Consider the following 21,391-nt stretch of genomic DNA (forward strand, 5'->3'; position numbering starts at 1 on the left):
CCAAGCTGAATGTGGAGCTTGCTTAAGATTCTCTTTCTCTCCCTCTGCCCCTCTCCCTTATTCACGTATGCTCTCTATAAAAAAAGAAAAGAAAAAAAAAAGAAAAAGAAAAGAAAAGAAAAGAAAAGAAAAGAAAAATAGACTTGTTATGGTAATACACTTAGGTTTTTTTCCCCCCAAATCCTTCACAGTTTGGTTAATTTCTTTTTTTTAAGTTTATTTATTTTGAGGGAAAGAGCATGAGCAGGGGAAGGGCAGAGAGAGAATCTGAACCAGGCCCCATGCTGTCAGCATGGAGCCCAACCTAGGGCTCGATCTCACGAACTGTGAGATCATGCCCTGAGCCAAAATCAAGAGTTGGACACTAAATTGACTGAGCCTCCTAGGCACCCCTGGTTAATTTCTTTATATGCTTTTACTTTAGATAATGGAATTTTTCACACATACACATAAAATAGTTACAAATTTCCATGTTGGCATCAATTAGCTTCAGTGATGAGCAATATTTTGCCTTTCTGCCCTACTTTTTTTATCAGAAGCAAGCTTTTAAAATAAATGTTAATTTATTTTGGAATAATTTTAGATTTATTTACAGAAAAGTTACAAGATATTACAGAGTTCCTCTATATCACTAGCCCATTTTAAGTTTCTTCCAATGTTATCCTTCTTCTTTGTAACATAAAAATAAAATGTACTTAAAATACTGGTCTGCTTCCGAGTGCCTGGGTGGCTCAGTCAGTTAAGCCTGCACCTCTTGATTTTGGCTCAGGTCATGATCTCACAGTTTTGAGATGGAGCCCCTCTTCAGGCTCTGTGCTGAGCATGGAGCCTGCTTGGGATTCTCTCTCTCTCTCTCTCTCTCTCTCTCTCTCTCTCTCTCTCCTTCTCTTTCTGCTCCTTCCCTGCTTGTGCTCTCTCTTTCTCAAAATACATACTAAAAAAAATTTTTTAGCAAAACAAAATAGTGTTCCGATTCAATAACACATGTCCATTCGATGTTGTTCATTAAGACATAGTAATATTTCTTCCTATTTTTTATAAGTTTTATTGAGATTTAATTCACCTACCCTTTTTTCCCTCAAACTGTTATTGAAATTCTAGTTAACATAAAGTGTAATATTGTTTTCAGGAGTAGAATTTAGTGATTCATCCCTTACATATAACACCCAGTGCTCAACACAAGTGCCCTCCTTAATGCCCATCACGCATTTAGCCCATCTCCCACCCACCTCCTTCCACGAACCTTCAGTTTGTTCTCTAATCCTAGTCTCTTATGGTTTGTTTTCCACCTTTTCCCCCCTTTTCTATATGTTTATCGGTTTTGTTTAAGTTGTATGTATGAGTGAAATCATTCGGTATTTGTTTTTCTCTGCCTGACTTATTACACTTAATATAATATACTCTAGCTCCATCCACATTGCAAATGGCAAGGTTTCATTCCTCTTGATGGCCATTGTCTGTATATACCACATCTTCTTTATTCATCAGTTGATGGACATTTGGGCTGCCTCCATAGTTTGGCTATTGTTGATAATGCTGCTATAAACACAGGGGTACGTGTACCCCTTTAAGTCTATTTTCATATCCTCTGGGTAAATACCTAGTAGTGCTATTGATGGGTCATAGGGTAGTTCTATTTTTAACTTTTTGGGGAGCCTCCATACTGTTTTCCAGAATGGCTGCACCAGTTTGCATTCCCACTAACAGTGTTAGAGATTCTCCGTTCTCCACATCCTTGCCAACACTTGTTGTTTGTGTTGTTAATTTTAGCCATTCCGACCAGTGTAAGGCGGCATCTCATTGTGGTTTTGATTTGTGTTTCCCTGATGATGAATTATGTTGAGCATCTTTTCATGTGTCCATCTGGATGTCTTCTTTGGAAAACCGTCTGTTCAAGTCTCATGCCCATTTCTTAACTGGGTTATTTGTTTTCTGGGTGTTGAGATTGATAAGTTCTTTATAGATACTGGTTATTAACCCTTTATCATGTATGTCATTTGCAAATATCTTTTCCCATTCTGTAGGCTGCCTTCCAGTTTTTATTGATTGTCTCCTGCTCTGTGCAGAGGTTTTTTCTTTTGATAAAGTCCCATTACTTCATGTTTGCTTTTGTTTCCCTTACTAGACACGTGTCTAGTAAGAAGCTGCTCTGGCCGAGGTCAGCAAGGTTGCTGCCTATGTTCTCTTCCAGGATTTTGATGGTTTCCTGTCTCACGTTTAGGTCTTTCATCCATTTTGAGTTTACTTTTGTGTATGGTATAAGAAAGTGGTCTAGTTTCATTCTTCTGTATGTTGCTGTCCAGTTTTCCCAACACCATTTGTTAAAGAGACTGTCTTTTTTCCATTGGATATTCTTTCTTGCTTTGTCAAAGATTGGTTGACCATATAGTTGTGGGTCCATTTCTGAGTTTTTTATTCTGTTCCATTGGTCTATGTGTTGGTTTTGCGCTGGTATCATATTACCTTGATGACTACAGCTTTGTAGTACAGCTTGAAGTCTGGAGTCATGATGCCTCCAGCTTTGGTTTTCTTTTCAAGATTGCTTTGGCTCTTTGGGGTCTTTTGTGGTTCCATACAAATTTTAGGATTCATTGTCCTAGCTCTATGAAAATTGCTGGTGGTATTTTGATAGGGATTGCATTAAATCTCATACCCTTTTTAATTGTATAATTCATTGTATATTAGGTTATTCACAGAGTATCAATTCTACATTTTCAGCACCTCAAAAAAAAAATAAATGCTTATTAGCTGCTAATCTCCAGTGTCTGCTCCCACCTACCTCGTAACAGTGATTAATCTCCTTTTACCCCTATAGATTTGCCTGTTCTGGACATTTCATATAAATGGAATCATTAAATATATGGCCTTTGTACATGGCTTCTTTCACTTAGCATAATGTTTTCAAGGTGGATCCATGTTGTAGTGTATACCAATTCTTCATTTTTTATATCTGAATAATATTTCATTGTACAGATATATATATGTCATATTTTATTTATGCCATCATGGGTTGATGGATATTCAGGTTGTTTCCACTTTTTGGCTATGATGCTTAATGCTTCTGTGAATGTTCATGCATAAGTTCTCGTGTGGACATGTATTTTTCAATTCTCTTGCATATGTGCCTAACGGCAGAATTGCTAGGTTACATATTGACTCTACATTTAACATTTAAGGAACTGCCAGACTGTTTTCAAAGCAGTTGGACCATTTTACATTTTTACCAACTATGTGTAAAAGACCCAATTTCTTCACATCTTCACCAACACTTGTCTCTCTTTTTGCTAATAGCCACATTAATGTGAAGTGGTATTTCACTATGGTTTTGATGTTCTTTTCCCTACAGGCTAATGGAATTGAGCATCTTTTCATATATTTATTGGTTTGATATATCCTCTTTGGAGAAACATCTATTCAGATCTTATGCCCATTTTTAAAATTGGGTTATTTTTATTGTGTTGTAGGAGTCTTTATGTTTTTTCAATATTATACTCTCATTGGGCACATAATACAAAAATATTTTCTCCCATTCTGTGGGTTGTCTTCACTTTATTGATCGTGTCTTCTGAAACACTTGACTTTAATTTTGATGAAATCCAGTTTACCTCTTTTTTCTTTGTTGCTTGTGCTTTTGATATCATATTTATGAAACCATTGCCTCATAAAAGTTTATGAAGATTTACTCCTGTGTTTTCTTCTAGGAGTTTTATGGTTTTAGTTCTTACATTCAGGTCTGTGATCCATTTTGAGTTAATTTTTGTTTGCAGTGTGAGGTAGGGATCCAGCTTCATTCTTTTGCATGTGGATACCCAGCTGTTTGGTACCATTTGTTTAAAAAAATTGTCGTTTCTCCTTACATTGCCTTTGCTACTTGTCAGAGATCAGTAGACCATATTTCTGTGGATCTGTTGTCTACTTTGTGAATACCATAACTTCCTTATTAGTGGTAGCTTTATAGCAAGTCTTTAAGGTGAGTATTGTCAATCTTCCAATTTATTTTTCTTCCATACGCTGACTGTTGGCTCTTCTGAATTTTATACCTTTCTGTGTATACTTTATAGTCAGTTTGTCAGTATCCACAAAATAATGTGCTGGGATTTTGACTGATAGTATGTTGCATCACAGAAAGGAAAATGTGGTATCTTAACAATATTGGATTTTCCTATCATGAATATGAATTATGTCTACATTTTTTAGATCTTTGATTTCGTTCATCAGAACATGGTAGAATTCTTCATACATATCTTCAATATGATTTCCTAGATTTTTATCTAAGCAGTTCAGTTTTTTGGTCCTAATGTAAATGGTATTGTACTATACATTTTAATTTCCAATTGTTCATTGCTAGCGTATAGAAAAGCAGTTGGGTTTTGTACATTAACCCTGTATCTTGCAGCTTTGTTATAATCTCTTGTTAGCTAGGAATCTTTTTGTTGATTCTTTGGGGGATTTCCACAAAGACAACCATGCCATGTGTGAACAAAGACTGTTTATTTCTTCCATTCCCATTCTGTATACATTTTATTTATTTTGTTGTTTTATTGAATTAGTTTAAGACGTTCAGTACAATGTTGAATAGAAGTGGTGAAAAGAGATATTTGTGCCAGTTCCAGTTTTGGGGGGAAAGCATCTAGTTCATCGCCATTAAGTGGAATATGTAATGAATGTAGGTTTCATTTTTAGATGTTCTCTATCAAGTTGAAGTTCACCTCTATTTCTACTTTTCTGGGAGTCGTTATCATAAATGAGTGTTGGATTTTTTTCAGATGTTTTTTCTTCATCTATTGGTATATCATATTTTTTTTCTTAAGCCTTTTGATGCAATGGATTACATTACTTGACTTTTCAATGTTGAACCAGACTTGCATACCTGGAATAAATCCTACTTACTATAGTATATATTTCTCTTCACACATGTGTTTGATTTTGTTTGCTAATATATTGTTGAGGATTTTTACATGTATGTTCATGAAAGATACTGGGTCTATAGTTTTGTTTTTTCTTGAAATGGCTTTATCAGGTTTCAATATTAGGCTAATCGGGACCTCATACAATTAGGAAGTATTCCCTTTGCTTCTATTTTCTGGAAGAAATAGTAGAAAGTTGATAGCATTTCTTCCTTTAAATCTTTGGTAAACTCATCAGTGAAATCGTCTGGGCCTGGTGCTTTCTTTTTTTGGAAGATTGTTGTCAATTCAAATTTTTAATTAGATATAGACCCATTCAGATGATCTAGTTTTCCTTGTGTGAGTTCTTGGTAGATGTGTCTTTCAAGAAATTGGTCTACTGCATCTAAATTATCAAATTTGTGGGCATAAACTCATTCATAATATCCTTTTATTATCCTTTAATGTCCATAGAGTCAGTAGTGATGGCCCTTCTTTAATTTCTGACATTGTAATTAGTGCTTTCTCTTTTTTCTTGGTTAGCCTGGCTCCAGGGCTAGCAATTTTGTTGATTTTTGTAAAGAATCAACTTTTGGCTGATGATTTTTCCCCCATTGATTTCCTGTTTTAATTTTTATTAATTTCTGCTCTAATTTTTGTTTATTTTCATCTCCTTGCTTTATATTTATATTGCTTTTCTTTAACTAGCTTTTTTTTTTTTTTTTAATTTTTTTTTTTCAATGTTTATTTATTTTTGGGACAGAGAGAGACAGAGCATGAACGGGGGAGGGGCAGAGAGAGAGGGAGACACAGAATCGGAAACAGGCTCCAGGCTCCGAGCCATCAGCCCAGAGCCTGACGCGGGGCTCGAACTCCCGGACCGCGAGATCGTGACCTGGCTGAAGTCGGACGCTTAACCGACTGCGCCACCCAGGCGCCCCTTTAACTAGCTTCTTAAGGTAAAAGCATAGATCATTAATTTTAGATCTTTCTTCTTTTCTACTGTGTGTTCAGTGCTACAAATTTTCCTCTCAGCACTGCTTTTGCTTCATCTCACACATTTTGATAAATTGTATTTTCATTTTTATTTAGTTTGATATATTTTTAATGTCTTTTGAGATTTCTTTCACCTACATGTTATTGAGAAGTGCGCTGTTTAATCTCCAAATACTTGGGGAGTTTTCCAGCTATCTTTCCATTTAGTAATTCCTTATTTGATTTCATTGTGGTTTGAGGGTATACTTAGTATTTCTTTCTTTTAAAACTTTTTCAGGTGTTTTATGGTTCAGAGTTTGGTTTATCATGTGAATATGTGAACTTGAAAGAAATATGTACTCTGCTATTATTTGATAAAGTACAGTAAAACCTTGGTTTGCAAGCATAATTTGTTCCAGAAACATGCTTGTAATCCAAAGCACTTGTATATCAAAGCAAATTTCCCCATAAGAAATAATGGAAACTCAGATGATTCATTCCACAACCCAAAAATATTCATGTAAAAATGTTTACATACTGTAATATAATACAAAATAATAAAGAAAATACAAAATGCAAGGAAAAATAAACAAATTGACCTGCACTTACCTTTGAAAAACCTTTGTGGCTGGTGTGAGGAAGACAAAAGAAGGTTACTGTGTAAATGACTTTCATTAGCACGAAAGGAATCACTCCTATCTGATGGCTCAATGTAATCTCTTTCTTTTTGTGCAACTTTAACAAGGAACCTATCCAGTGACACTTGCTTCCGCCTCCTTTTGTGGATTTTTGTGGAAATGTAACATTACTTTGATGATCACCCATAATCCCACAGGGAGAGAGGCAGGGGGAATGAGGGAGAAGAACCATTTGCTCATTTGTGATCATGTGACATTCGGGGTCACTACTTGTATTCCAAGACATTGTTCCTTTATCAGGTTCAAATTTATTAGAAATGTTTGATCATCTTAGGGAATACTTGCAGAACAAGTTACTCGCAATCCAAGGTTTTACTGTATTCTATAAATGTCACTTACATCCAGTTAATAGTGCTGTTTGGTTCAACTATATTGTTGCTGATTCTCTGTCTACCAGAATCCATTAATTCTAGATACAGGAGTTTTGAATTCTTCAGCAGTGTGGCCTTGTGTGCTTCTTGGAGTTCTGTCAGTTTCTGTCTCCTGTATTTTGACACTTGATTGTCAGAGACATGCTCACTAAAGATTTGTATTTTTTTTTTAAGAGAATTGATCCCTTTATCATTATATAATTCTCCTCTTTGTGCTGGATAATTTTTCCTTGTTCTCGTGTGTACTTTGTCTGAAATTAATGTAGCTGCTCCAGCTTTCTTTTGCTGAGTGGTAAGTGGTGTAACTTTCTCCATCCCTTTCCTTTAAGCAGAGTAGATTTCTTTTAGAAAGTAGACAGTTGGGTCCTACTTTTTTGATCCATTTTGTCTGTGTCTTTTAATTGATGTATTTAGAAAATTCACAAAGAGATTATTGATGCAACTGGATTAAAATCTACCATATTTGTCACTGTTTATTTACTGTACTCTTCCTTACCCTTTTTCATGCTTTTTTTTTTCTTTCTGCCTTCTCTGGTTTTAATTGAGCATTTCATATAATTCCACTACCTGTGGTCTCCCAGCATATAAGTTATACCTCTTTTTTTTTTTTTTTTAACGTAGTGGGGTTTTTTTTTTAGTATTTACTATATACATTTACAAGTAACCTAAGTCCATTTTCAAGTCACATTATGATACTGCCTCCTAGGAAGTACAAGTATCTTTTAACGTTTTCTCATTTCTTCCCTCCCATCTCTGGTAACACTGTTGTCATTCATTTCATTTATCGTAAGTTATAATCACTGAATACCTTGTTGTCTGTATTAGTTTGAACAGTTCCCTTAAGACTAAGAAAAAAATTTTTTACCTTCATTTATTCTTTGTCTGACATTCTTCCTTTATGTGGATGTGAGTTTCTGACCTCTATCCTTTTTTTTCCTGTGTGACCAAAAACAACAACAACAACAAATTACTTGTAAGACATGTCTACCGGTGACAGAATCCTTCAGGTTTTTTTATTTAAAAAATCTGTTTTTTTGCTTAATTTTTGAGGACTGATTTGGCAGGAGACAGACTTGTAGACTGATCATTTATTTCTTCAATATTTTGAATATTTACTCTTTTCTTGCTTGCATGATTTCTCAGAAGTTCTTTGTAATTCTTGTCCTCTTTCCTCCATAGGTGAGGTTTGTTTTTTCTTGTAGCTTCTTTTCACCTTGTTTCTTGGTATTTGATTTTCTGCAGTTTGAATATGATATGTCTAGGTGTAATTTTTTTTTGTTACTTATTCTGCTGTGAGCGTCCTGGATCTGTGGTTTGGTGAATGTCCATTAATTTTAGAAAATTCTTAGCCATCATTACCTCCTATTTATTACCTACTATTTATTCTCCTTTTTCTCCTTCACATATTCCTATGATGTGCATGTTAACACTTTTTGTAATTTTCCTACAGTTACTGGATATTCTTTTCCTTTTTTTCCTCTTTCCTTTTCAGCGTGAAAAGTTTCTCTTGACCTATATTGGAGTTTGCTGATGATTCCCTTGACTGTGTCCAACCTACTGATGAGCCCATCAGTGGCATCCTTCATTTCTGTCATAGTGTTTACTTCTAACATTTCCTTTCTTACAGTTTCTGTCTCTCACCTTAAATTGTCCAAATGGTCTTGCGTGTTTTCCAGTTTCTCACGAGCCCCGTAGCACATTAAGCATAATTATTTTTAATTCTCAGTCTGATAATTTCAGAATTTCTGCCACTCCTGAGTGTTGTTCTGAGGTTTGCTTTATCACTTCAGACTGTGCTTTTTGTCTTTCAGCATGCCTTGTACTTTTTTGTTGAAAGCCAGCTAGGATGTACTGGATAATTTGAAGTGAGGCCAATGGAACTTTAGTGTTAGGTTTTATATTTATGTGACTAGCAGTTAGGCTGTGTGTCATGTTTGCTGTAGCTGTTGCTGTCATAGGTTTCACTTTCCTCTCATATCCCTGCTTTTGTCTGTCTGTGTCCTTGGATTTCCCTAGAAACTCCTTCTTAAATAGTCGGTACCTTGCAGCTGTCTGTTGGAATCCACTGTTATCATACTGGGGTCTGTTGATGCAGTGTGGTGGTAAGGTATTGTGGATGAGAAGTATTCTGCAATACTGTGTAATACTATGATTAAATCTCAGGGTTTCTCTCTTCAGAAGAGTTCATCATTTATTTTTATATCCCCTTTGTGAGAAAAGAGATTGAGGGGAGGCTGAGTTGTCCAATCATCCTTCTCCCTAGGTCAGGTAAGGCTCTGATAATGTAATTTCCATTGAGGAAAGGCTTTTGTTAAGAAAACAGAAAGCTCTTGGATATTTTAAAGGGTTGCTTTCCCCCTGGACATATTTTAAAATAGTTGCTTTTCCCCTTCCACTGCCCAAAGCAGGAGTAGATTTTTTTTTTTTTTTCTGGTCTTTACTGTGACAACCAGGTAAGTCTCGTAGAGGCAAATTCACAAAAGTATGGAGGGATTCCTAAGACTGAGCTCCCGGAGGTTTAAAACGGGAGCTCTGACTCCAGCAATTAGCCAATTACTCTGTGAATGTTCGCCATCAGCTGATTGTCTGTATTTTCCCGTCCCTCTGGCTTTTAGAGTGGCAGTTGACCTGTAACCTTAGTTCTTTGAAGGGTGTAAGAAGAGTTGAGGATTAGCTTTTTTCCTTTGTGAGGATGGAAATGATGACTTCCAACTTTTTAGATTTGAAGCAGAAGTTTCTTCCTATAGAATAGAATAGGTTCTTCCTATAGGTTCATGATGTTAAATGATTATGACAGACATTCATTCTCTGGACGCTGGAGTGCACCCAGATCTTAACATATTTTGTGACTTGTTTTAAAAAAAATGTTTAACGTTCACTTTTGAGAGAGTGCGTATGTGTATGCAAGTTAAGGAGGGGTTCAGGAGAGGAGACAGAGGCTCTGAAGTGGGCTCTTCACTGACAGCAGTGAGCCCAATGTGGGGCTCAAACTCACAAACCACAAGATCATGACCCGAGCCAAAGTCGGCCACTCTACCGACTGAGCCAGCCAGGTGCCCCCCTGACTTGTTTTAAAATAAGTTTCTAGGGGCACTTGGGTGGCTCAGTTGGTTAGGCATCCAACTTTGGCTTGGGTCATGATCTCACAGTTTATGAGTTCAAGCCCCACGTCGAGTTCTGTGCTGACAGCTCAGAGCCTGGAGCCTGGTTCACTGGAGCCTTATTCAGATTCTGTGTCTCTCTCTCTGCCCCTCCTGTTTGTTCTCTCTCTCTCTCTCTCTCTTTCTCTCTCTCTCTCTCTGCCTCTCTTGCATGTGCGTGCTCTCTCTCTCTCTCTCTGTCTCAAAGAATAAATTAATATTAAAAAAATTTTATACAAGTTTTTAAAGAGGATGATTAGTATATTTTTAATTTTGTATGTTTTTAAGTGTGTTTACTATATATGGTTCCATGAAATTGACAATTAAAGAAACTGCTTACAAACATGAATTTAACCACCATTTCTCAGACTTTTCTTGGTTTTGTTAGTTGGTTTTGACAAAGCACCAGAATGACTTTAAGATCGAGCTGAAGTATCTGGAGGACGACCTCCTTCTGCGCCTTTCTGCGGCAGAGGGGAGCTTCCTTGACGACACCGAGCTGGTAGAGAGGCTGGAGAGGACCAAGGTGACCGCAGCAGAGATAGAGCGGAAAGTAAGAAGGCCCTAAGGACACCTGGAGGGTCACAGTGCTCCCTTTGAATCAAGTGGTTGGGATAAAAATGTGATCAAACTTGACAGTTTGCTTAAGAGGACTCACTTGTTGTGGATTTAAGGTCATTTAATAAACTGCCCTTAAAAACCAGAATGTGGGGGGCTCTGCCTGGAGCCAGAGGTGGTTGAACTTGTGCCTCTCATAGTTCAGCAGAGATCCTGTCATCCACATGAGACTCTGTGAGGCTGTTATTTTTTTCTGAGTGACTAAATCTGAAGAGAATTGGAGCCTGCTGGTTTACATGGTGTAAAATCTAAAAAGGCTTAGCATCCAGCTCAGGCAAACTGACACCTTCCAGTCTCACCACAGGTTTCCTGGTCTGTTGTACATTTTAGAGAAATATTTAGAGCTAAAGTTGTGTTTACAGGCCTTCACTGGCAGGAGAGAGAGAGCAAGGCATGGTCTCCTGCTGTACTCAGATGCATTATTCACCCTGGGAAACAATGACATTTCCTAAGAGCCAGTAAAAATTTTTATTGAGTAGACTTCCTGCTGAATGTCCAACATATGTCCCAACATGTCCTACTTGTGGTAGGCACTTAGGACTTTCACAAGTGTCCATGACCCTTAAAATTCCATTGTGTCAAAGTGGGAGGAATCTCATTTGTTTTCTGCAATATCCTCATTACTTACCAATCTATTAATTACCCAGTTGAGACTGTGTCACCACACATCCTATATGTTTATCTTAATTTAAACAAAGAAATGGAATCCCACATTACTCTGTCCTTTTAAGTAAGTGAATTCTTGGTGGCTCCTAAGATGGTAAAGATTAGAGCAATTAAGTAAATTAGGTCTTAGCTTTGAAGTTAGCTTCTAATTGTCTCTTAAAATGCCTCTTCCTTTCTTCTTAATATATTACTATGTAGGGATTCCCCTTTCTGCTCTATGTTTTATTTCCTTTTATACACAATTATGAAGAATCAAGTCTGTAAGAAAGGTTGGGGGAAAAAAAGCTATCTTAAAAAGCTATAGAAGCAGGGGTGCCTGGGTGGCTCAGTCCATTGAGCATCCAACCTCAGCTCAGGTCATGATCTCATGCTTCATGAGTTCGAGCCCCACATTGGGTCGCTGCTGTCAGTAAAGAGCCCGCTTCAGATCCTCTGTCCCACTCTCTCTTTGCGCACCCCCCCCCCGCTCATCTCCACTCATGCTGTCTCTCTCAAAAATAAAGATAAACATTAAAAAAAAAAGAAAAAGGTATGGGACCAGCAGTAGTCCTAGATTTAAAAAAAAAAATTTTTTTTGTTTAAGTTATTTGAGCCTTGAATAAAAATGAGTATGTTGGTTGTGGTGGTGGAGGTATCGTTCTTTTAATTATCTTTCTGAATGTACCCAGAGGCTAATAGATAAAGATAAACTAAATGGAAATATATGAGCATATGGATCATCCGGTGCAAAGTCAGAGAGTCATGAGAGTCTTCACATAAAAGCTTTTTCAGTAAACATGGCTATTGGATATATTATTGACCTTGGCTGCTTTCGTATACCTTGTTGACTAATAAAGTTATCAGCATTGAACTGACCCAGCAGACTTGTAAGAGCTATCCCACGGAGGTGATATAGCTGGGTTATTAAACCTGAAAAAGAGAGGGGAGGCAGGAAGGTGACATTACTCAGAACAAATTCTGTGAAACCACAGCCCCTAGTCAGATTTGCTTAATTTGTAACCATAAAACAGCTAGAGTCAGGTCTATTCTCACTGAAAACTCAGTTTATGAAAAAAAATTATTTTAAAATATGAATCTAATAATTTTAGAAAAACTCAAGCACATAAATTTCATACATGTTTTCTGTTTTAATACGAACAATTTTTCATTTCAGATATGTCCCTTCCATCACTTGGGTAAGTATAAAGAATATGAAGAGTAAGTGGCCTATGTTGTTTGATCTCACCGTAGGTGATTGAAGCTAAAGAAAATGAAAAAAAAATCAACGAGGCCCGAGAATGTTACAGACCAGTGGCAGCGAGAGCGTCTCTTCTTTATTTTGTTATTAATGACCTCAGAAAAATTAACCCCATCTACCAATTCTCTTTGAAGGTATGCTGAATAGGCTAAGAAAAAATTTCAGTTTCATGAGTTCAACTTGTTTCTGGAAGTTTGGAATTTACTTTTAAGCAATTGGTATATATCCAGTAAGGAGTCCTGAGGATCTAGCCAGCAAAAAAAAAAGAAAAGAAAAAGAAAAAGAAATTCTCATTTTCTCTGGAGCTTTTATTTATAATTTTTAATAAGGCTCTGAGATAATTATGTGGCATCATAATACATTTGGTTTTGTTCTTAAACAGAGTCTTGAGTTTATTATATATAAGGGAATTCTCCTTGAGACTCCTATACTTTTTTTGTAAAGCCATAAGTGTCTTATAAAAAGATTACCCATATTATTTTGGTATAGTGGGAGAAAGAGTGAGAGCAACTATTCATTAAGTCCCTCTGTTACATGCAAGACATTTTTATACCTTGGTTCATTCTTAGGCTTAAAACATCTCAATAAAGTATTTTATCCCTATTTTTTTTAAAAAACTAACATTTTGAAATAAATTGCTCTGTAATTCACATCATAATTATAAGAGGCAGGATTTGAACTCATGACTATGATCCCAAAGGCCATGCTCTTTACTTTGCATCATTGTACTTCTGGGCAGTATTCATTCATGCTGTCGCTCAGTTTCTAAACAAATAGCTATTGAGATCAATCAGGCCAGATGTTGTGCTGGTTACTCAGTGTACAGTTTTGAAAAAAACAAATATATGGGGTGTGTGTGTGTGTGTGTGTGTGTGTGTGTGTGTGTGTGTAAAAGTGATAAATACAATGAGAGAGAATAGTAAAGATGGAAGTGCTGTTTTACTCTTGGTTCAGGGAAGGCCTCTCAGAAGAAGTGACATTAGAGTTGATTCCTATAGAGTTTAGCCATGTATGAAATGTTTGCCGAAAACAAGGATGTGTGGGACATGAACGAGTTTGGGATTCCAGGTGGTGAATGAATGTATGTGGCTGGAGGGTAATTAATGAGTAAGGGAGAAGATGACAAGACAGGACTCTAGAGAGGTGGGGAAGTCTAGATCATAGGAGGCCTCGTTGGCCAAATGGGGGATTTTGGATTATAGTTTGTCTGAAAAAAGAAGCCATTGAAAGGTTTGAAGCAGACGTCTGATAGAATGACAAGACTCAAAAGTTAATAGACTTGTCATATGGTTTGAAGCTAAAATAATCAATCCTTAGAAATGGACTGGATATGGAAAATAAAGAAGAGAAAAAGAGTCAAGAGTAACTAGCAGGTTTTGGTTTAGGTTTAGGTTATGATCTCAGGGTCATGGGATCGAGCCCTGTGTCTGGCTCTACACTGAGCATGGAACCTGCTTAAGATTCTCTCTCTCTGCCCTTCACCCCCGCTCATGCTTGTCCCCCTGCCCCTCACTCACTAAAAAAGGAAGAGAGGGAGGATGGATGAATTGGTAAAGTGAGCCCAGCCACAAATAAAAAGAATAATATATTATGCCCAAGTGGAATTTATGCCAGGAATACAAGCTGGTTAAACATTTAAAAAATAACACAAGTCTTCATATTAATAGAACAACAGAGAAAAGCCATATGATCCCTTCAGTGGATGCAAAGAATCTGACAAACTTCAATATCTGGTTAACGTCTCAATGTGAAAAAGGGCATCTACAAAAATCTACAGCTAGTAATATACTTGATGTTGAAAAACTAAATGCTTTCCCCTAAGATCAGGAATAAGAATGTCTTTTCTCAACACTTCTATTCATTACTGCCCTGCAGGTTATCCCCAGTGCAATAATATAATAAAAGGCACAGACATTTTAAAAGAAGGAGTGTCTTTTTTTCACAAATGACTTAATCATGTGTATAGAAAATCTTCAGAAATCTACCAAAAAAAGCTACTAGGACTAAGAAGTGAGTTTTTAGCAAGATGGCAGGATATAAAGGCAACACTCAAAATCCATTGTTTTTATATATGAAGAACAAACAATTGGAAAATAAAATTAATACCTCAGTACTATTTACAACAGCTTCCAAATTCACGAAACTCTTAGGGATAATTTTAACAAAACAAATACAAGATCTGTGTGCTAAGTGCTGCAAAAACATTGTTGAAACATACCATGGAGAGAGATACCATGTTTGTGGATTAGAACACTCAGTGTTATTAAGATGATCTTTGGTCTTTCCAAATTGATCTGTAGATTCAATTCCATCTCAGCCAAATCCCTGGAGGCTTTTTAAAAATAGAAATTGGCAAGCTGATTCTAAAATTAAAAGGATTTAAAGGAACTAAATAATTTTGAAAAAGAAATTAAAAGGATTTAAAGTAACTAAATAATTTTGAAAAAGAACAACAAATTTACAATACATGATTTCAGGGCTTGTTATAAACTGATATTAATTGGCCTAAAGAAAAATACCCGAGACAATTTAATGAAGAAGGGATAGCTTTGATAACAAATGGTGCTGAGAAAACTCGATACCCACAAAGAATAAAATGAACCTTAAACGTTACATCACATTTATTACAAAATTAGCTCAAAATGAATAAGCAAAGCTATGAGATTTCTAGGGAAAAAAATGGGAGAAAATCTTTGGGCTTTGGGTTAGGCAAAGATTTATTAGGATACAATAGAAAGGAAAAAACTAATAAATTGAACCTTATCAAATTAAAAATTTATGGTCTTCAAAAGACATTAAGAAGATAAAAAGGTGAGTTACTATTAAAACCTCTTTCCAATGCTTATATCTAACAAACAACTAATCTCAGAATATATAAAGAAGTTGGACAACTCAACTAAACAATGAAAGATTTGAACAGACATGTCCCGTACTGAGTCATGAGTATTGCCCATAAGCCCATTTTTAAGTGCTCAGTATTCATCAGAAAAATGCAGCGTAAAAGCAGAAAGAAGTATTGCTAGGTACCAAATAGAATGGCTGCGATTTTACAAGACCGACAGTAACAAGTGTTAGCACAGGTACAGTACTGTGACTCTTTCGCATTGCCAATGAGGATGCAAAGTGGTAAAAACCATTTTGGAAAACAGTTTGGCACTTTCGTATAAAGTTAAACAGAAAGCGATCCCCCATTTTGGCTGCGTGTGGGAGGCTAGCTAGACATCAGGCACTAGTTTCCATCCTTTACCAGTCACTTTAAATTCCCCAGGCTTTCAACATGCTGTTCCACAGAGCAATTGAGCAGGCTGACAAGGTGGAGGACGTGCAGGGCCGCGTCTCAGTCCTGATGGAGAGCATCACCTATGCCATCTTCCTCTACACCAGCCAGGCACTATTTGAGAAGGACAAGCTCACCTTCCTGTCCCAGATGGCTTTTCAGGTAAGGAAATCAGTCATTTGAAAGCATCCTCAGAACTGAAGTCCTACACCTCTGTTTATTATGTGCTTTACTTGCATTGAAGGGAGGCATGACACCTTTTTTGGAAGCCCTTGGTGGCATGAGGTGAGTTTGAGTTTCCCAGGGTGAGCTTGGACTTGTGACAACCTTTCAGTCGGTCCCAGGGTGTTGGTTTGGGTAGGTATGTGCTGTAAGCCACCACATCAGCGATCACCCTGAAAAACAGAACAACTTCTCCTCACTTCTTAGGTCTTGTGCAGAGCCTCCTGGATGTTACCAGGGAGATTCTTTCTGGTTTGTTTTTGTTTGTTTGTTTGTTTGTTTGTTTGTTTTTAGATAGATAGCACACATCGGGGAGGGGCAGAGGGAGAGGGAGAGGGAATCTTAAGCAGACTCCATACCCAGTGCACAGCCCAAATCGGGACTTAATCTCACGACTGTGAGAACACGACCTGCGCCGTAATCAAGAGTTGGATGCTTAACTGACTGAGCCACCCAGATGCCTGGAGATTCTTTAAGATAAGAATTATGAGTCCACATTTGGATGGTCCTAGGATTTTCTCCGTCCCTTTATAGACCAGTGAATGGGTAAATGAGCTGCAGGTTTCACACTGCCACCTTCAGTGAGACCTGCTATCCTTTTATTTATCTATTTTTCAATACGGACTCCAGCAAAAGACTTTTTTAAATAAAGTTGCCCACAATAAGAAGAAAACATCGAGGACTACATGCCTAGATGAAATAAGCATGTTGTCCTATTATTAGTTTGTTTGCTCTATACCTTTTTCTGTCAACCCAGTTCTTGATGAAAGGTCATCGCCTGGTCTGCATTGTGTCCTCCAAAGTGCTTTGTCCAAAGAAGGCATTTTGTAAATACCTGCTGTTAATAATGATAAACTGTTACTTTCAGTATTTTTGGTCATTGTCGATTCCCTTGGGTTATAAATGAATATATAGGTGTAGGTGTTCCATAATGTATGTGATAAACAGGAGCGAGATATTACAAAATTAAATTGTTGTTTGTATACATATTACTCGTTAGCAATAAAAGGCCAAGAATGAGAATACATGAGACATGCATACACACATACGCACATCTATTTAAAACTTTCTCCTTGGAAGCCATAGATAAATTACAGCTTATCTCAAATCCTGACAGTTTCTGTAAATCAAAGCTTCATATATATGGCAATTATTTATTAAAATAAATTGAATTAAGAACAAATCAATTAATCAAATAGTCTTTTAATGTGTTACCACCCATAATGCATTTTGAAAATATCTAGAGTTTTAAAATAGCATAAAACTCAAACTTTTACCAGTTTAACTTTATATGGTGTTAAAATATTTAGGTTGAAATTTGGGAATATTTCAGCCTCCTGTCCCCCTCAGAAATGTTCTTTCTATGGACTTCTTATCAAGTTCCTAATGTAGGTGTCTAAAGTTTATTTCTGTTTATACTGTGCTTGTTTAGTTGTATCTATAAAACAGTAATTTCCAATTTTTCTCAATCTCACATATAAGAAAAATATGTCATCTCATATGTCAAACTTATTAAGTTTATTAGATGTTATTTCTATATCAAGACTAATAATATTAGTTCTACCTTCTATTTAGTAATTTGGTCCATCATCACCTCAGGCTTTTTCAATTTGTTTAACCAGACCTTTTTTTGTTGTTTGTTTTAAAGAAGTCTCTTCAAAAAAAATCTTTTGAAGTTTATTTATTTATATTGAGACAGAGACAGCACGTGAGCAGGGGAGGGGCAGAGAGAGAGAGAGAGAGAGAGAGAGAGAAAATCCCTAGCAGGCTCCACGCTGTCAGCACAGACCCCAACGTGGGGCTCGAACTCATGAAACTCTAAGATCATGACCTGAGGCGAAATGAAGAGTCGGACCCTTAACTGAATGAGCCACCCAGGTGCCCCTGTATAACAAATTCTAAGACAAGTTTGAGTTCACAGCAAAAGCATAAATAGGAACAAATATTTCATATATTTTGCTAATACACATGTGTTAAAATTGGAATACACCAGTCTTCATAATTATTTGCTATTAGATTTTCAGTCAGGGTTTTGAGATCATGGACTTAATCTAAGACTTCTTAATTCAGCTTTAGAACAGCTACAGACCTATGGAAATCTCAGCAGACTTGGTTCTGTGTATTCAGTCCTATCTGTTAAATGGTGACTACCTCCTGTGCTGTGATTTTGATATAAACTAAGTGACCTTTTTCAATTTTGTGTACCCTAAAGATTTTGTTGAGAAAGAGAGAGATAGACCCTTTTGAATTGGATTTCCTGCTTCGATTCAAAGTTGAACACACTTACTCGAGTCCTCTTGACTTCCTAACCACTCAGTCTTGGAGTGCTCTAAAGGTATGTTAGGAAGACGTTTTGTCACTTTCTAAATCTTATGTCTCAGTTCTCATAAATGTAGAAATGTTTTAGAAGAAGTACAAGTGATATATACTATTTCATTTGTAGAGATATGTAATGTGATCTTTAATCCATCTTTGTATTACTAAATTATAAAGTGATTGATTTCTTACTTGGAAGTGAAGGAACTTTGGCCCTATTTGTGAGTGGGAAAACTAATAAATATGTATAGTCTGCAGGAACTTCGGTAAAAGTCAAGGAACAGAAGGGAACAATTTTGTCAATTTACCTAAAACCAGTTTCTTTCTTTCTTTTTTTTTTTTTTTAAGTTTGTTTATTTTTGAGGGAGACAGTGAGGGAGGGGCAGGGAGATAGGAGGACAGAGGATCTGAAGCAGGCTTCACACACCAGGGAGCCCGATGCAGGCCTAGAACTTACAGATCATGACCTGAGCCAAAGTCAGATGCTCAACCAACTGTGCCACCCAGGCGCTCTTCTCTTCTTTATATTTGTCCACTTTTTCCACATAGTTTTGTCAATTACACAACAACACAGTGATTTATTCTCACTGTAAACTGTTTGAGCTGAACAGAGTGTTGTCGAGAAAAAAGCAATGGTTATTCATCACCCTCAGTCATCAATCAATCCTTACCTTATTTTTCTCTCAGAAGATCCTGTTGTTTAAGAGTTTATTTTGTTTAAAACAAAATATTCTCCTAGACTCAGGGATTCCTTAAAGATGCTCATCATTTGCTAACCTTTGCCACACCCTTTTTCTGAGAAGGAAACATTTCTGTCCATTGGAAATAACCATCATCCCTTATTTTTATAGTATAGTTATGTTAATTTTTAATGGAGTTTTTAAATTATTTAGAATTACGAATTCAAGTCCAATTGTTGATCAGTTAGGGCCTCATTCAAAGGGATGATGGAAGAAAAAAGTTTTACAAAGAATATATTATCATGGTATGGGAAGAAGACGAAGGGAATCAAACCAGGAATGGGGATGGAAAAAGGAAGAAAAGGAGCTGTTACTGAAACTGTTGTGAAATGAAGTTATGGGAGAGAGCCAACCCCTAGGAGCTGTGGCATTCGGTAGAGGAACACAGCCACTGCCAAACTATGTCACCACAGGGAAAGAGCTGAGGAAGAAATACCCCTGCTTCTCTCTGTCCAGCCCTCTAGTCTCTTGCTAGTGCCTCCTCTTGGCCAAACCCAACCAGACCGGAGAACCAGAGAATTTAGTTCAAATAATCCTTAGTGGTCACCCTCTTAGCAGAGCAGAAAAGGGTGCAGAGTGAATCTGGTGAGGAAATGATGACTATCCAGCACAGCTTGTTCACACAGGATCCAACACATCCGCTAGTCTTTATCTCAAACTGTAAGCTATTTACACCATTCCCATCTGTTCCCCTGTTGTATGACAGGCAGTAGCCCTGATGGAAGAATTTCGAGGCATAGACCGAGATGTGGAAGGATCTGCCAAACAGTGGAGGAAGTGGGCGGAATCCGAGTGTCCAGAAAAAGAGAAGCTACCGCAAGAATGGAAGAAGAAAAGTTTGATACAGAAGCTGATTATTTTGAGAGCGGTGCGCCCTGACAGAATGACATATGCTCTCAGGTGGGGCAGTTAGCATTTTTGGAAATTCAAGTTAACTTCGAGGACACCTGGTCTTAGGGGCTGGAGTATCTGGTGGAGGCATTTATGGTCCATATTGATGAGAAATGATTCTGCTGAAAATGTGATATTGTAATCACTACTATTGTTGAAACTCACTGAACACTAAACTAGGCTAGTCTCTAGTCAGACTGAGCCCATCTTGCCTGAAAACCTGACTTGTGACATTAGGAGGGGAGACAGGGAACCACTGGAAATATTCTAGCAAGAGAGATGGGTGTCATCAGAGTTCAGAGGCCAGGGGCATGCATTATTCCAGTGCGACTTCCACTGTCTTTATTTAGTGGTGGCGTTTGGGCTCTGAAGATTTTGCCCATCAAACAAAAAGGATTTCTTTCATGGAGACGCTAATAGTCTTATAACTTTACTACCGGTGCAATTTAAAGCAGGAACCCTGTCTACATATTCGTCCGTGTGTCCTCTCTCTTTGCCCTCTCGACTTCTAACTGGTAATATGCTGCTTAATTCGCGCAAGTCACGTTCGCCTCTGAATTTACCAGAGTTCTCACCTTCCTTCCTCACAACGGCATTCCCGCACCTCAGGTTTTTCTCCTCCACTTTGTTCAGCTAATTTCCCCTTTGCAGAAGCCTCTGCATACCCTACTTTACAAGTTAATTCTGCTTAGTAGTAGTACTTACTTTCTGCTAAATCTGATGCTGCTGGAAAATAATCCCTGCTTAATTGAGCTTCCCTGTGTTAGAAACACCCCAAAAAGCATTTGTATATTCATGAGAAGCCCAGCAGGCCGGAAAATTGCACTGTGGCAAATCTAATGAACTGTTAATAAGTAATGGGGGATCTGGCAGGAGATTTGGGGGATACAAAGCCACAGGCAGGCAGCTGGTGGTACTCAGAGGGGGGTCTCTGTAGCCCCCAAAATGGAACGTAGGCTTCTGATTTTCAGAGCTTCTAAAGCAGGGAGGGATTTCACTGACACTAATGCATTAGAAATCTAGCTGGTTTTATATCGTTGTGTAAAAACATCCCATGTAATGAACATGGTTAGCGTCATTCCTGTGCCTATGATTTAAGCTGATCCAAGTTGTAGCCCTTTTCAAGGTCATGAGCATTGATCGTGTCTTTTGCATTATTCTTTTTTATAGGAATTTCGTGGAGGAAAAACTGGGTACAAAATATGTGGGGAGGACCAGATTGGACTTAGTTAAAGCATTTGAAGAAAGCAGCCCAGCCACTCCAGTTTTCTTCATTCTGTCTCCAGGAGTGGACGCCCTTAAAGACCTAGAGATCCTTGGTGAGGGGCCAGGAGGCTTGCCTTCCCACCCTCCC

At 37.4% G+C, this 21,391-nt stretch overlaps 1 protein-coding gene across 4 annotated transcripts in view; it reads left to right on the top strand.

The window, feature by feature from the left end:
- The window catches only part of DNAH11 (dynein axonemal heavy chain 11), a 359,611-nt gene that overhangs the window by 302,823 nt on the left and 35,397 nt on the right, over positions 1-21,391 (top strand). For all 4 annotated transcript variants that reach the window (XM_030308072.1, XM_032592424.1, XM_032592423.1 and 1 more), the window contains 6 exons: positions 10,459-10,623; positions 12,585-12,725; positions 15,860-16,030; positions 18,303-18,425; positions 19,853-20,046; positions 21,208-21,356. In XM_030308072.1, coding sequence (XP_030163932.1) covers positions 10,459-10,623; positions 12,585-12,725; positions 15,860-16,030; positions 18,303-18,425; positions 19,853-20,046; positions 21,208-21,356 — 943 coding nt within the window. The remainder of the gene's footprint in view (positions 1-10,458; positions 10,624-12,584; positions 12,726-15,859; positions 16,031-18,302; positions 18,426-19,852; positions 20,047-21,207; positions 21,357-21,391) is intronic.

Source organism: Lynx canadensis, chromosome A2 (assembly GCF_007474595.2).
Source record: "Lynx canadensis isolate LIC74 chromosome A2, mLynCan4.pri.v2, whole genome shotgun sequence".
Taxonomy (NCBI): domain Eukaryota; kingdom Metazoa; phylum Chordata; class Mammalia; order Carnivora; family Felidae; genus Lynx; species Lynx canadensis.